Consider the following 17,622-nt stretch of genomic DNA (forward strand, 5'->3'; position numbering starts at 1 on the left):
GGCTGTAAGTACACACCCATTATGAACATTTCTAAACATAACTGAAAAAGCCCTTAAAAACAAACAAATCCAACAACTTTAAAATGTGCACCAAGTTAGAAATGACCAAGAATTTGACCAAGTCAATTCCTTCCTGATTCATAATTTCTATTTAATATTCACTTACAATAGTGATGTGACTTAAATATCTGTAAGGAACATCCTAAGCATATAAAAAGTGTCTGGGACACTTTCTGTTTCATGTAGTCCTCCTTTAAGAATGTTTAATGCAGAATGTAAAAAAAAACAAACAAACAAACAAACAAAAAAACCAGAAGCAGCATGTAAATCATCTCAGACTTGTTCTGAGCTGTTATAAATCCAATACACATTCCATTCATTTATTATTACTATCAACTTAGCAGGGCTGAAAATCTGACCGATCTTAATGTTGACTCATGCACATAAAAATGCCTTTATACATTAATTTGTGTACATTCATAAATAACAAGAATTATAGAATTCGTCTAATTGTCCAGACTTGAAAAATATCTTTTACGTGCTACATGAGGACAGAACACCTAATCTTTCAGCTGAAACATTGGGGTTTCTGTTGCTGACTTTTTGTGAGGGCACAAACACCATGTGCTACATTAGAAACTTTATTAAAAGAGGTTAATGATCTTTTATTTGTGCATTTAACTATCTAACCAGTTTACCATTCATTATTGCGCTATGTTAGCTACTACTTTTTAGCCTAGTCAGGTTTCCAGGCAACCAAAACATGGGCCTGAGGAGCACAATGGAGCTTTTACTTGCCTGGTAGGCTAGTTCAGGGGTTCCCAAACTTTTCCAGGGCAAGGCCCCCCAAATGGCATTAACATTTGACCAAGGCCCCCCTTTTGTAAGATGTCTTTAAAACACATTAAAAATACAGACTTCTGAATATATCCCCCCACCCCCCCCTTTTTATATTAATATTTACATCTTACATATTTACATCACATTAGGAATTGATTAAGTATGGGGTTGTCAGAGAGTGAGAATTTATTTTTCACATCAAAATTGTTGAGGCCCCCTGGCGGCTCCCACTTTGAAAACCACTGGGCTAGTTAATGTATTTATTGTTTGTCCACCCCTATGGAGGCCAAAGACTTTGAAGCGCAGTACGGCAATTTCCACTATGGGAAAACTGGAAGAATTTCTCCAACATCTCCAGAGTATACGAATTTATTAAAATCAAGTACAGCAGCACAAACATCCCTGTGCTCCAAGACATCTTATTTACAATGTTTGCAAAAGGGGTGTACTTGCAACACTGTCATACTCCTACATACTTTACACCTTAAGAAATCTTACACTGTTTGAAATCTGCCATCAGCCACAATGATTCACAGCCACCTTTGGATGAAGCGAGTATGCAGCACGCTCTGAGCATCTGCTGCTCGAACACCAAAATGCCAGGCATCAAACTGAAGGGATTCTCTCAGGAATCAGACATTTTCCTGAGTCTGTTTTCAGCTTCAATAAGTAAACCCATGAGCAAGAACAAGGCCTTTAAAAACACAACAGAATGGAGGATGTTGAAGCTACAGGTTGCTTTAAAAAAAAGAGAGAAAAAAAAGGAAAAAAAACATTTAAAAAAAAAAGAAAAAAGAAAAAAAAACAAACAACACTGGTTGCACCTGTAAGTACTTGTCACTTCTCTGCCACTGCCTAGTTTATGGTTTTTAAATGTTAGCTCTTAAGATTTTGTTTCAAACATTCAAGTCACACTGCATCAAAACAGAACAAAATACTTAACACTTTGCCTGACATTATTAGGCAAGTATCTTTATTATACAGCAAGATGTGCCAGTGAATGATCATTTGGTATACCTTGAATGGTAAAGTCTCTGTATAAAAAGGCCTGTACAGTCAGTACAAATGAGTGTGTGAAAATGAAGACTAAGAAGATATCACATTGCAGAAGTGGATCATTCATGCATTCATATTTTAACTGAAAGCTTTAAAGATATTTAAAAATGCACCCTCCTCCCATCACAATCCACACACATATCCCTAGTATAATAATAAGTGAAAATTAAGTGCTAGAAATGGAGTTGGGGAAATGGGGTGGTGGGAGGTGGGTAAAAATGAACATTCTATTACAGCAGATCCACATGAGTAGTAGTTTCTAGATGATGGTGACACTTGCTGAGCCCTGGGATGCCTCCTCTTGCGCATGGCCCTTGAGCAGGTCTTTCATAAACTGCTCAAGTGCAGCGAAGTAACCCTGGCACTGCCAGGTGTCGTTGTGCGTTCCCTCAGGGAAGATGGCGAGGCGCTTAGTCCGCGCAGGCGACAGCTCGTATAGCTGCTTCATCATGACAGGTGGGATAAGCTGATCCGACAGGCCCGATATGAAAAGTGAGGGCATGCGGCATAGCGTCACATACCTGTAAGACAGAAATTTGTTCTTATAGCACCAAAGGGGCAGGTAGCGCATGGGGAAGAAGGAAAAGAGTGTGGACGCCATGTGTGGGATGCTCAAGAACGTGTTCTCCACCATTATAGCTGCCACGCGGTGTGGGTTGACTGAGGCCAACCTGATGGCCACGGCGCCCCCCAGAGAGCGGCCAAACAATACGATTTTAGTCTTGTCAATGTCAGGCCGTGACATGACGTAGTCCAGTGTGGCCACGGCATCCTGATAGAGGCCCCCTTCACTTGGCTCACCATCACTTTTTCCATAACCTCTGTAGTCTACCAGAACCACGTTAGCTTTTAGGTTAACGAGCATGAGAAGTGCGTTGGGAACACGGTGTCCGATGTTCCCTGCGTTGCCGTGAAAATACAAGATGGTGGGTACTAGGGCAGGATTTTCACCCGTGTAGCGAAGCAGAATTAGGTTGAGCCGAACACCATCTTTAGTACGTATATAGACGTTCTCATTTGGAATTCCGGTAGGCATGGGAACATAAAGGCGTGAGGAGGAAGGCTGGTCAGGGAAGTACAGCAACACATCCTGAAACTTGTACAGGATCCCAGCCACGGATGCCAGGATGAGACCCAGCAACAAGATGCCACCATAGAGGTGGAAGGTAAGGATAAGAGCCAGCAGTGAGATGCGACAAACTCCCCAAGTCCAGGAGCACACAGTCATTAGGCATCGCTTCAGGATTCCCCAAAACCTCCATGACTTCTCCATGACAAGCCGTCTGATAGGAGACGCTCCAATCTCACTCTACAGGTAATCTAGGGACAAATCAGAAGGACAAAAAATAAAGAAGGTGAAACTATTAAGGTTGAGCAATGCATTAAATCACAACGTCTCAATGGCACGATAAGAATGATGTGTGGCAAATTATTACGCACAAACTTAACGGCAGACAGGAAGCTGTATTCGTGATACCTAATTTTATGAAGTGTTCTAATGCCTTGCAGGATCACTGCAGAATTTTCTACAAACCCATTAGCTCAAACCAAAGAACATTAAACTTACAGTTCTGTCATCTGTCCTTTTATGTCATTTGAACTTTGTGAAAAGACAACAGCGTAAACAATCCAGCTCATTTGCGTTCATCTTTATTTAGTCCCTCCAGGATTTTGTGATTGCAGAAATGAAGGCAAAATCAAGAAAACTCAGCAACATTCGCAGGAGCTTGCAAGTTCTCCGCAGATTCGGGCTAAGGCACGTCATGTGACGTCTTCACAATGCACATTCAATCAAAGCCCCCTTCGATACATGTGCCGTGAACATGAGAACAGCTAAAATGTCTCATATACCAACAAACATCTGTGAAAAACAATTTTCCCGATTCAAGTAGTTTTCCGCAAAAAAAAAAAACATAAACTTCGCAATTTGCACAGCAAATTTAGAAGAAAGAAAAGCTGCAGTAAAATCAAACATTTTTGACCGCCAAACTACATTTAAAAAAAAAAAAAAAAAAAAAAAAACCTCAGCGAAATCCTGTATGGACTGTTTATTTCACCTGCACTTTCTCGATGACTGCTGCCTCAGTAAAGTGTGCTGAAAAACACTACGTCAGTCCCAGCGTACAAGAAACCTAGGGACTGTATAATCACCTGACACTACCGTTACTGATACAGTGTATGAATCTACAATCTGAGCTACAAAATAATCAGCCCACCGTCACTTCTTCATACCATCCTGTACATTCTTCTTAAGACGTTACTTGTGCTGCTGTCCTCAGTTTCACAAACTAATCCACTTACATTAAAATGATGCCTATTAATCTTTGAAAGACAGTGGACTTTTATCCCAGCTGCCCCAGGACTTCTATACTGTTCAATGCAGTTTTCGGTGAAGCTGTGAAAATAGGAAAATGTAATAACTTCATTTAGACATAGCGGCTCATAGACTCGTTATGATAAACATAAGAAGGGCAGACAGCAGGTTAAAAGGAAGCAGTGGACACTAGTGATGGGAGGTTCAGATCAATTTATTAACCCGGATCTTTGAATCTCGTTCAACAAAATGCACAAATATTTTCGGGAGTCATTTCGTTCATTTCAGCAGAATATAATTAAAAAGTGTTACATGTTAAATTCTCCAACACATCTAGTACTTACGCAAACGTCGACCACATTTGGAATATAAAATAAACTATAGTTTAATGCAGCCAAGGCCAAATTATGAGAAACAGAAATGATTCATTAATTGTTTAGCTGGGTCTCACAGGCGGTGCAGTCTGTTAGTTCAGTTGTTTTCAAAGTGGGGACCGTGGCCCCATTGGGAGCCGACAGGGGGCGCCTGGGGGGCCTCAACAATTTGGCGTGCCCATCCCTCCCACTAGTATGTTTTCTCTTTCTTACTCTCAGACAACCACACACATACACACACAATCAATTCCTAATGTAATGTAAAGATGTAATTATTAATAAAAAAAAAAGGGGGGGGGGGGGGGGATATATTCAGAAGTCTGTATTTTAATGTGTTTTAAAGACATCTTGCAAAAGGGGGGCCTCGGTCAAATGTTAAAGCCATTTGGGGGGCCTTGCCCTGGAAAAGTTTGGGAACCCCTGTGTTAGTTCATCTCACCTCCCGATCCGAGTCCTTCTTTCTTTTGTCACGTTATATTTGTCACGTCTGTTCCCCGGAAACAGATATGATTAGTTCACGTCTTGACTCTTCAGGTACGAGTCGTTCGTTCTACCCATGACCGCCCCATAGGCTGAATGCAGTGGGGTTGTGACGTGATGAACGAACGAATCGACCTCGAAGACATGACGTGACACGTGAACTAATCATTTCTGTTTCCTGGTTTGCATGGTGCATTGCCTATGATGTGGTCACGTGATGAACGAACGAAGACGTGAACTAATCATTTCTGTTTCCCGTACAGAACCTATGGGGATGTTACAGCGCTTGCGCGGTCAAAAACAAACAAACAAAAAAACAAACAAAAAAACAACAACCAATATGAACGTACCACTGAGACGACTCGTTGTTCCCGAGTCATATTAAAGATTCGTTCAAAATGAACGAATCGTTCATGAACGACATCACTACTGGACACCTGGCTCCACATTTCTGAGAACGTTAGCTAGCTACAGACTGATAACCGCCAGCTCTTAAACGATTGCTCAATGCGCTAGACCTAAACACTTAACATGTACCGCTAAACCCCTGTTATTTACACTCATTAACCGGTACACAAACCACGGTGTGTGTCACGGCAACTGTACCTGTTAATTAATAGTTGTGGCTAATGTTAGTAGCATACCGGTAGCATAAGATAGAAACGAACCCAATGAATCAATCGCATTAATACGCTTAGCAACAGAGCTAACCAAAATCAGCTCGCGACATGACGTTTATTGACACACAGGTGTACTTGGACAAGCTTGATTACTGCTGTCAGGCTACCCGACAGCTATACATTGGCTAGTTAGCAAACCTGCTGTTAGCTACATGTTTATTAGCGAAACTAGCACTGTTAACACAAAATGTCCAGCTACATGCACATACTTACATCTGTTACAATCTTCAAAGGCACATCTTCAAACTGTAAAGAAAATGGTTTATTCTGTGTGCTAAATGCACACGTTTATCCATTCCACAGAGGCTCCGCTACTGGTTAACACACCAATCCGACCGCTTTTCCCCTGTGTCACACTGTAATCGGTCCGAGCGGGAATGTGCGGCGCCTAATAGAAACTATCCGTATACAGATTTGAAACATTGCTTATAAATTAATACACGAACACGTAATAGTGGGTTGAATTACATTGAATATACAGTCTATTTTTGTTTTTAAAATGTTTGGAATATTAGGTGTTACACGAAATGTTAGATGTAGCTTTTATTAACAAACAAGTCGACAGATTAAATGTGTACCGGAAAATGCCTCCGTCTCCTCCAAAAGAGCACATACAGTAAAAGTAGCATGTACTGTATCTCTGTAGAATTGCAAACTCAAAAATATGATGGTATCTCATGGCAAGAAACTCTGTTGACCTGCTGTATTTCTCAGTTACGTCCATTGGGGACCATAATTATGGGAAAAGGTCCATGGAATAAACCAGACACTAAACGCTATCGAGGGCAACTTTTCAAGTTAAGCCCATTGACTAATATTGGATTGTCACATTTATGGACAATGTGCACGTTTCGGTTATATGCAGGAGTTAAAGTCCCCATGAAAACGAAATTCAGGTTTTGTGGATTTTAGTACAAATAAGCTAGTGTGCTCCAAAACATTGTCGACATTCCAATTTAGACAATGTTTGCATTCAAAATGTACACACTCTTTCTCTATCACCAATACGGAGCAACAATTTTGATTTCATCATTCTGGACTTTAGCTTCTCATCAGATTTTCTGTCCAATCAAATGTTCTTTACAATCTGAAGTGTCCCGCCCCCAACATTCTAAAAATTCATAGCACTAACAGTCACATATGGCTAAATGCTATTGGGTATTTAAAAAGGCTCCATATGCCCCACACTGACTTCCTGTTTCAGTTGGAATTACGTCAACACATCGAATAAAGCTGTGTGTGTGTGTGTGTGTGTGTGTGTGTGTGTGTGTGTGTGTGTGTGTGTGTGTGTCCTTCTATGTCACAAAGTAATATGTGATGCAGTATTTGCGATAAAGACTGCTCTATACACTATATGGCCAAACATTTACAGACACCTGACCATCGCACCCATATGTGCTTGTTGAACATCTCATTATAGATTTAGTCCACCTTCGCTGTTATAATATCCTCCTTTCTTCTATAAATTCTTTGCACTAGTTTTTGGAGACTGTTTGTGGGGATTTTCCCACTCAGCCACAAGATCATTAGTTAGGTCAGGCACTGAAGTTGGGTGACGAGGCCTGGGGTGCAGTCAAGATTCCAGTTCATCCCAAAGGTGTTCATTGGGGTTGAGGTCAGGATTCTATGCAGGCCACTGACATTCTTCCACACCATTTACATTCTAAATTGTAATACATTTTTTTCTGATTTTGGATTTCAGATTCTTTATAAAAGCATCTGGGTAATATAACCGCAAAAAGGAGGGGGGAAATGCCAGGAGTGCCCCTTGCATTTTCCTGCCTGAGAAATTGCCTTTGCTCATAATTAACCTAAATTCTCATTATCATAATCCTCAGATATATTACTAGATTTTAGCTCTTGAATGCACCATCATAATCTGAATGAAGCAGTACCAGTAGGCATGCTGTTCATTTATTTATTCACGTAGCTATGTGTTATGTATTATGTGTTTCTGTACATAATATTATGAGCATGTTGTCAAATCCTTCGATCTTTGAAAAATGTTACAGAGTCTCATTTCTGAGAAATCCATGATGATGTCTTTAGAACTATGATACATTTGAACTGTCACAGTTCTCTTAATTCCTGCCAGTTGCACCAATGTCAGCAATTTAGTAAAAACCCAAACTGTGGGTACAATGATATCTATCAATATCAAATCTCTGCATGTCAGTAAACAACAAGTCCTTGCTGTACCAAAGCCATGCCTCACATGGCCACACGGAATCACCTAGTGCATTTCTTACCTATATTTATATCAGTTTTGGTCATTTTACTTTTAAATCACTCTAGCTCTTGAGCTTAGTTTCTTTAAGTATTGGGGAACTGTAATGAATGGAGAGCTTACTGGTGAAGAAAGGTTTAAAACTGAACTAGGAATGTGTTCAAGAATTGCTTGACATTTTTGATTTTGTTTTAAATTCCCACAATTCTAATTTACCCAGAATTTGAGTTGCTAATAAAATGCACCTCAGTATTCCAAGGCAAAATAACATTATTATACTATCCATTCTTTAAAAATATTTCACATTTTCAATAAATGTCCTTCAATTTCTGATAAATCCTTGGTTTGTTTAGACATTTATGACGTGTTTAGACATTTGATACCTGTTGCATTTCTCTTTATTCCTGTCAGTTGCACCAATGTCAGCAATTTAGTAAATTTAGTACTATGATGTCTATCAATATCAAATCTCTGCATGTCAGTAAACAACAGCACACACAAACTAACAGATTACATCTCTGTATTTATTTTCATCAGAACACATTTTTAACCATTTTAGTAGTAGTTTTCATACCTTTGAAAAGATCAAGAACTGTGTGTTTGTTTTTATAAATAATTCCTCAAAGTTGTTTGTAAAAAATTAAAGAAGTTACTGAACTAAATCATCTATATTATTACAATATACCGGTAATATAATAATCCTTTTCTTTAAATAATCATAGTCTTAATGCTATCTATATATGCCTTTTAACCTCTATATGCCTTTTAAACTTTTTTATTCGTTTTGTGTTGTTTTGCTTTTGTTTATTTCTTTTTTCTCCTTTTTTAATCACAGCCTTCAGGTGCTGAGGTTGTGATTCAGAGGATAGTCCTTATGGTTAAACCACACCAATCAGGATAGTTCTCAGTCAACCCCCCCCCCCCCCCCCCCCCAAAAAAAAAAAAATAAAAATAAAAAAAAATAAATAAATAAAATAAATAAAAATTCCGACACTTCCAAAAGAGGAATAATAATTAAAAAAAGCACACAAACTCAGAATGCAAGGAAACGTCCAGAGGAAACAGAACCACACATAAATAAGCATTCATATAACATATTTACAACAGAAAAACGACTGAGGCTCAGGGCTGCATAGGTCCACAGGATACAGAGAGAGAGAGAGAGAGAGAGAGAGAGAGAGAGAGAGAGAGAGAGAGAGAGAGAGAGAGAGAGAGAGAGAGAGAGAGAGAGAGAGAGAGAGAGAGAGAGAGAGAGAGAGAGAGAGAGAGAGAGAAGAAAGTATTTCTGCTTGCTAAGTGAAAATGATGCATGGGCCACTACTTACACAGTTGTATTTATAGCTGAAAATGAACATGTACTGTATGTGTGCAAGCATAAAATACATCTTATTTGTAGGTTTAGTGGTATTTAGCAATATTAGCAGGCATCTGTTACATTCATTCCTGTGGGTCACTGAGGCACAGTAACTGAACCCACGCAAACATACGCATACATGTTGTGAAAGGTTACAAGGAGATTCAGACTCATTTTGGCTACCTGCAGTTAAAGTGATATCAGTCACAGATTTGGTATGCTGATGCAGTGTGACATGCGGGTGTTGACATTAGCTGTAAATGTTGTCTCATTCAGCATCAGTGCTCATCAATGTGACATACAGCCTATACAGTAACATCACAGACCTTGTGGTTTTCATAGTTCTTCCTGACATTTAATGTACACACAGTGTACACACAGTATAGGTGAATTCCAGAGGCAGGTGTGTCCCAGTGCAAATTCACTAGTCTAGATTCATGTGCTTGTGCTGCTGAGTTTTTAAACATTCTTCCTAACCTGTAGCATTGGGCTTTTCCACACATTTTTTTGGTGGGACAGGGTGATGTCTCTTTCTGATTTTTCTCTGTCCTCTATCTGCTATGGCTTCCCTTCCTATTATCATTCTTATTATTGTCTCATCTGTCTTTTTCTTCCTTGTTGTATTCCATTCTCCTCCTTCCTGACAGGTCCAGATGGAAGGGATGGAACTGTTTATTTGTGGATTAGTGTGTGTCTGCTGTGTGTGTGTGTGTGTGTGTGTGTGTGTGTGTGTGTGTGTTCTGAGGTGAATAATTCCTCTCTCTCTCTCTCTCTCTCTCTCTCTCTGAACCACTTCAGAACAGGTGGTCTCAAAAGAGGTTCCAGTGTTATGAGTACGCTAATGAGATCTCAGGTAGGCCATCTCTCTGTGGTCTCTTTTAATTATTCATTAGACAAGTCCTTGCTGTACCAAAGCCATGCCTCACATGGCCACCTGAATGATCTGTTACATTTCTTACCCAAATCTATATCAGTTTTAATCATTTTACAACCCCAATTCCGAAAAAGTTGGGACAGTATGGAAAATAATAATAAAAACAAAGAGGAGTGATTTGTAAATGTACTTTGATTGTATTGAAACAAAAAACATATAAAGACAAGGTATTTGATGTTTTACCTAATCAACTGCATAGATTTTTGAAGGTAAACATTTATTCTGAAATTGATGCCTGCAACCTGTTCCAAAAAAGTTGGGACAGGGGCAATTTAGGACTAATAGCGATGTGACAAGTTAAAAAAAGAAGGTGATGTGAAACAGGTGAGGCAATCGTCTAGTCATAGTATATAAGGAGCCTCCAAAAAAGGCCTAGTCTGTCAAGAGCAAGGATGGGTCAAGGCTCGCCAATGTGCCAACAGATGCATCAGCGAATATTTGAATACTTTGAGAACAACATTCCCCAAAGACAAATCGGTAGGATTTTGGGCATTTCACCTTCTACAGTGGACAATATATTTAAAAGACTCAAGGAATCCAGTCAAATCTCTGTGTGTAAAGGGCAAGACTGAAAACCACTTCTGAATGTGAGTGATCTCCCTCAGACGTCACTGTGTTAAAAACTGTCATGAGTCTGTAATGGATATCCTGACATGGGCTCGGGAATACTTTGGTAAACCTTTGTCAGTCAACACCATTCGCTGCTGCATCCACAGATGCAAGTTAAGGCTTTACTATGCAAAGCAGAAGCCATACGTCAACACTGTCCAGAAGCGCCACCGACTTCTTTGTGCTCCGTCTTATCTGAGACGGACAGTAGCACAGTGGAATCGTGTTTTGTGGTCCAACGAGTCAACATTTCAAATAGTTTTTGGACAAAACAGCCGTCATGTTGGAAAATGACCATCCAAGCTATTATCAGCGTCAGGTCCAAAAGCCAGCGTCTGTCATGGTATGGGAGTGTGTCAGTGCACATGGAATGGGTAACTTGCACATCTGTGAGGGCACCTTTAATGCAGAAAGATATGTACTCATTTTGAAGCAACATATGCTGCCTTCCAGAGCAGGACAACGCCAAACCACATTCTACCTGGATTATAAGCGCATGGTTGCATAAGCAGAGAGTGCGGGTGCTAGCATGTCCTTACTGCAGTCCTGACCTGTCTCCCATTGAGAATGTATGGCACATTATGAAGTGTATTATGAAGCGCATTATGAAATGCAAAATAAGGCGATGAAGGCCCCATACAGTTGTGCAGCTGAAGAAATGCATAATGGATGAATGGTGGAAAATTCCACTTGCTAAACTTAAACAACTGGTGTCTTCAGCGCTCAAACGCTTAATAAGTGTTATTAAAAGAAAAGGTGATGCTACACAGTGGTAAACAGTCGACTGCCCCAACTTTTTGGAGTGTGTTGCAGTCATCAGATTTGAAATGAGTGTATATTTCCAAAAATAAATTAAATTCACAAAGTAAAGCTTCAAATAATGTGTTTTCAATATAGTACAGGGTGAAGTGAATTTTCAAATGACACCTTTTGCTTGTTTTTTAAAAAAATTTTCCATAATGTCCCAAATTTTTCGGAATTGGGGTTGAACTTTTAAATCCCTCTAGCTCTTGAGCTTAGTTTCTTTAAGTATTGAGGAACTGGAATGAATGGAGAGCTTACTGGTGAAGAAAGGTTTAAAACTGAACTAGGAATGTTTTCAAGAATTACTTGACATTTTTGATTTAGCTTTCAATTCCTACAGTTCTAATTTACCCAGAATTTGAGTTGCTAATAAAATACACCTCTGTTTTCCAAGGCAACATACCATTATTTTACTATCCATTCTTCAAAAATATGTCGAGTTTAATTAAATTAATTTCCTTAGATTTATAGGAAATCTTATTATCCTTTTAAAGATAAAGAAGTGAAAGGAAATTTGATGGAATGAAAGTGAAGGTTGTGACTGTTTTACTAATTTATGTCCCCAGCTCATTCATTTAGCATTCATGTTCCATCAAAGCAAGTCTGGTGAATGCACAATTAATTCAGTCTCCTAAAATAAATCAGCAACCTCAACTCCAGTGCAACTCCAGTGCATTGAAATCTTAGTTTCAAACCCAATATAGTTTAATGTTCTAATATTCAGAATAAAGGAATTAGTACGTATTTTGCAGAAATACAATAAGGTTAGGGGCTACTGAGGTCAAAGAGTTTATCTACTTGATCTACCATCCTTAGTTTCTTGTAAAAACAAAACAAAAACAAACAAACAAAAGACAAAAACCCTAAAAAAAAAAAGAAAGAAAAAAAAAAGAAGGAGGTGTATATGTATATCTCTTAAATTTGTTCTTGGTAAATGCCTTCCATAGGACATCAGTATTTTAGATCCATGCTTTTTCATAAAAGTGCAGAGGAACCCATAAAATCCCAAAGCCGTTGGTCTATAAAAGATCTATAAAAGAAGCCAATGCTAGTTAGTGATATATTTCAATTGAAATGATTTGGGTTGTATTGCAGAATGAAAGTCGCTGACTCCGACTCTTCTGCTGGCGTAAGAATGCTGATTGGAGACCAAACTAACGTGACTCAGATTAATCATGAAGTACAAATCCAAACACTCATGGTCTTAAAATGCTAATCGTTATTGTGTCTCTGAGCCACTATGAATATGAATGTAGCTCATTTGTTAGAGTATAACTGTAGAAAAGGGGGGGAAACACAGGAAATAAGCCCTTAGCATCTCCTCCCCTGCTCCTGCTCAGTCAAGAAAGAAAGAAAGAAAGAAAGAAAGAAAGACAGAAAAAAACAACTCTCATATCTTTGGGTCTCTCATAAGGGACCTGGCCATAGGGAGCTGCGTGACTACATGGTTGATCGTCACGTCTATGCAGCAACAAATATATATTTTTTATTAATACATATCTATTCTAGGATGAAAAAAAATTGCAACTGAGCAGTCCATGCCATATTACTCTCTACAAGCAAGAATTGCAGAAGTGTGTGAATGTGTGCATGTGTAAACAATGAAAAAGCCCTTTACTGTGGAAGATATGAGATATTCAGCAAAGCAATGGTTACTCTTTAGGTTGTTTTGTCCCTTAAGTTCTTCCTGGCTAAGTCCATATTCCAAATAAAATCATTAGTCATTTCAGCTGAGATCTGCTTAAAACGCATTGAGCTATGAACGTCTTCATATCATTTGGGTTTATTAATAAAATTTAGACTGTTTAGTCTAAACATTAGTAATAACATGCAGTTATCGAATATAGAGTAGAGAATATATCTGTATAAATATACTACTAAGGGCAGGGGGAAAAAAAGCAGACTTAGGGAGTGTATGCTTTTGTGCAGGTTGAGTGGACATACAGAAGAGGAAACATTTACCTCAGTAGTGAATCGTATTCCAAAGATTACAATTTGACAAAGGCTTTTTCAGCAAGCACTTCTACTTCCAGTCAGTAATTCTTCTATATATTGCACACATATCTGGAGCCTTGAAATTTCCTGATCTACTGTCCCAGCGACATTGCAATGGTAAAACTACTGTATGCACAGTCAGCTAAAGTAAGGGAGAATCGAATAGCGAATTAGAATGCTGGGTTTCAGCTGAGTATTTTGGACATTCAATTAGGTAGGTTTCCACTTTCTGACTTATTAAAACTGTTTTCTAGGCTCCATAGTAATCCTTGTGATGGACAGAGCAGCATATAAAGCATATGGTTGGGCACAGATGTGCACACATACACACACATGCACACACTTGTGTTTTCATTTTGATAATATACATGTAACCCATCCATGTGTCCCATCCTTTCCTGCACAAAGACCAGTAATGAAAAGAAAACGAGAACATGAAGAGATCCTGTAGTCATCTAGTGCAACTGAAATCCAAACCATTTGACACAGTGTAAAAAATATGGTGCGAGAGAACTCCACCCTAGAGAGGTCTCTTTCAACAAAAGGCTGTGGTGTTGTCCCTTGTTCATGACATTGGATTAAGTTTGTCCAGTGTTTGTTAACGTTCGCAAGTCCGTCTGTCCGTCCGTTTGTTTGCTTTGTTGATTGCATGTCCACAGTAATCCCATCCTGCATTAGGATTCCCCGAAAGCACTGTAGTCAATCCGAGCTGGACTGAGAACTGACGTTTGTTGGCCGTAACGTTCGCCTGCCTCATCACTCATCATTGGTGGAGTTCTCCTCCAGAGAGGACATGGTGCTGAGGTTGTGGGAGGCTGTGATTGTGGCCACAGTATGGAGCAGGACCAGGACTAGCAGGCAGAGTTTGAGCCTGCTGTTGCACAGTCTGGAGTTTGCTGACGAGCTCAGGGACGTCCCGTGCTGGCATGACGGGTGAGTTCTTTTGAAAGTCCCTTTGGAGCTGTTGTCAGACTTACTGTCCCATCGAACATCACAGCACTCTGCTTCTACATCTGAAGGGCTGTCTTCCAGGAGCCCTGAGAGACACAGCAACACATTATTACACAGGATGCACTTACAGTATCTGAAAGACCTGAATTCACTACACTTCCAACCTTCACCATAAATCTAATGTAATTTTGACAAAGTACATTATAAGTGGTAAAGAACTAAGAGGGAACATGAAGTTTTATTCATTAAGAGATGGCTACTTAACATACAACACATACAATAAATACAACTATTGTAACCATAATAATGTCATATATGCCATAATATTAAAAAAGATTTCTATATTTCTGGTTTAAAAAAGCCTACGTAGCAGCAGGCATGAACTCTCTCTCTCTCTCTCTCTCTCTCTTACTCGCTATCCATCTATCTATAAACTGGGATGCCGTGCTGGTGTATCAAACCTGTAGTGCAAAGGTCCTTGGATGAAACCCATTTTTCTGTGGGAAAAAAACAACATTTTCCACAAACTCTTTCAGCCAAATAATTAATCTGTTGTTTTGGCCCATTTTCAGCTGGGCCCCAATTATTTTTTCCAACCTACTGTAAATAAGCATATTGTTATGTTATGGGAATTTTGTTGTTGTTTGCACTGACATCTTTACAGCATATAAATTACTGAGCATATCATGTGGGATGTAAATACAAATTACTTCCCAAGTTAATTCCACAATACAGCTCAAATACAACTGACATCACTGTTTAAGGACGTTTGGCTTAAGTGTTGAAAAAGCCGTTTTGCCTCTGCACAGGTGAAGGCAGGAAAAAGGTGAACAGTTTGCTACTGAAGAAAATACAAAACCCTTAAATTCCCTGTGAGGTGCTTTGAAAGGCGCAGCATTATTTGATGCGTTGACGTAACTTGCACTGAAACAGGAAGCCAGGGTGGGATATATCGAGTGGCTCCACCCTCTTTTTAAATAGGCAAGGCAAGGCAAGTTTATTTATATAGCACAGTTCATTCACAATGGTAATTCAAAGTGCTTTACATAAAGAAAATACAAGGTATTAAAAATGTAAGAACAAGAACTAAAGGTAAGAAATAAAAATGAGAAGAATGCATTAAAATGAGCAGGAGAAAAAAGAATTTAAAAATGTAATTGGTAAAAAGGGGAAAAGTTACAGAGCTAAAACGATACAGATCAATCAGTAGAGTGCAACAAAGTGTTCAGTCTGTAAATGTAAGGCTAAAAAGATGTGTTTTCAGTCTGGTTTTAAATATGGTTAGAGTTTGAGCACATCTTACTCCTTCTGGAAGTTGGTTCCTGCCATGGGTGGCATAATAGTTAAACGCTGTCTCAGCTTAACTTTAAGGCTAACATATTCATACTACAAACCACAAAACTTCAATTTGGAATTCATGGGGATTTTAAGTTCATACACTTCTCTGTGTGACCAGTAGGTGGCATTGCAAACAAACTCTGACGAGTGAATGGAGCACAAAGGCCTTATTACACCGCAATGCAATGAAGAAGAATGCAGGGCTAGATATCTGTATATATGCCTACCTGTGCATATAAAACTAGGGCTTCCACCATAAATTAACTCATCGTTGTCAGGCAATATGAAGGGACACCTCTGCTGGACCTCCAGGCAGTACTGTCTGCATGGGATCCTGTTGCTGCAATGCATCTGTGTGGTCTGGAAGTACTGGAAACACAGCCAGTGTTTGTAGACAGTCTGAAAAAGAGAAATACAGAGAAAGAGAGATCAGGGTTAGTAAGGACCCACTGCAATTGATTACATATCACTGATACCGTGGTAACAGTTAGAACCTAATACCTCCTGCCCTAGTATCATGGCAACCCATCCTCCTCCCCTGCTGCACATGCATTTATTTTCTTCTTCTCCACCATCCAATATTCCTTTACCACAGATTTATTCCCATTGTGTCCTGCATGTTTCCATCATATATTGCACTTTATGCACACAAAATAGCAGAAAACACTGCTGCACATAGAGTTTGGCAACGGGATTTCATGTTAAGTTCATGTTAATCAATCAAAAATTGTCCCATAGATATGTCCTTCTCAATACGGCATATCCTTCTCAGTTTTACTGTAGCAGCTACTACAGTATTCCCACAGCTCTGAATGATCCTTTTGTCAGAACTTTTTGTAGAGTTATCAAAAATTTTACAATGTTACTTTAGGCAAGCTGTCAATCATCAGACCTCCTGAGACCAGAGTGGTAAAGACATCTCTCTTTATAAACAGAGTGTTGAAGGTTATGCTAACAGTTCACAGCTGTGAAAAAGCCAGGGCTCAGCAAAAGCCACATTTCACATTACATATTACAATATGTATACAATATATAATAAGCAATTAAAAGGTGTTTGTCAGCAGGGAGTTTAAAAAAAAACACTTGTTCAGGATCTCTTTAACACTGAGGCAGCAGTGTTGACACTGAATCAAAAGAAACACTCTATATGATACATTTTCTTTGGAGCACAGTCTGATATCCAGGTCAGCACTAAAAGTCTTGATGAATGAGCATTAATGCACTAATGGCACTTTGTAGTTAAGAGCTTAAGAATGTCTTATTTTATTGCTATGAGAGCACCATGACATCATCTCCACTTGTCTGTCACAGTTCCTAACAAAGCTTTGATTCATTCTAATTTTACCTCTCACATCAATCAGCAATAGATAGATAGATATATAGACAGACAGACAGACAGACAGACAGACTGGTTGATTGATTGATTGTTTGACTGCTCCATCTCTAGCTGCTTTTCAAAAAGTAATTTCCTTTCTGGAGGTCTGAATATATGTACATGTAAATGTAATGTAACCTTTGTAATTATGATTGCAATGAATCACTGGTTTTTGCCTTAAGCTCAGCATCTTGCCTGAGTGCACATCGCAGCATTGTACATCATGCCACATCTCCACTTCACTCAGATGAAATATGTATGTGGCACTCTCTAAAACGCACAGTTCCTTCT

General features: G+C 39.1%; 2 protein-coding genes across 3 annotated transcripts in view; both read right to left on the bottom strand.

The window, feature by feature from the left end:
- Window positions 1-1,193: 1,193 nt before the first annotated feature.
- Window positions 1,194-6,126, bottom strand: abhd13 (abhydrolase domain containing 13). Of its 2 annotated transcripts, XM_017470856.3 has the most exons (3): window positions 5,958-6,126; window positions 4,198-4,291; window positions 1,194-3,216 (listed from the first exon to the last, which is right to left on the bottom strand). In XM_017470856.3, the coding sequence occupies exon 3, from the start codon at window positions 3,167-3,169 to the stop codon at window positions 2,156-2,158; it is 1,014 nt and encodes a 337-aa protein (XP_017326345.1). In that variant the 5' UTR covers window positions 3,170-3,216; window positions 4,198-4,291; window positions 5,958-6,126; the 3' UTR covers window positions 1,194-2,155. The 2 variants fall into 2 exon arrangements, with proteins under 2 accessions (XP_017326345.1, XP_017326344.1); XM_017470855.3 differs by lacking the exon at window positions 4,198-4,291 and having other exon boundaries at window positions 5,958-6,122.
- Window positions 6,127-12,201: 6,075 nt separating this feature from the next.
- The window catches only part of LOC108267038 (NALCN channel auxiliary factor 1), a 119,774-nt gene continuing 114,353 nt past the window's right edge, over window positions 12,202-17,622 (bottom strand). Inside the window, exons 2-3 of the mRNA XM_017470922.3 lie at window positions 16,184-16,355; window positions 12,202-14,704 (exon numbers count right to left, since the gene is read on the bottom strand). Coding sequence (XP_017326411.1) covers window positions 14,424-14,704; window positions 16,184-16,355 — 453 coding nt within the window. The 3' untranslated portion in view covers window positions 12,202-14,423. The remainder of the gene's footprint in view (window positions 14,705-16,183; window positions 16,356-17,622) is intronic.

The sequence above is a fragment of the Ictalurus punctatus genome, chromosome 6 (genome assembly GCF_001660625.3).
Source record: "Ictalurus punctatus breed USDA103 chromosome 6, Coco_2.0, whole genome shotgun sequence".
NCBI lineage: Eukaryota > Metazoa > Chordata > Actinopteri > Siluriformes > Ictaluridae > Ictalurus > Ictalurus punctatus.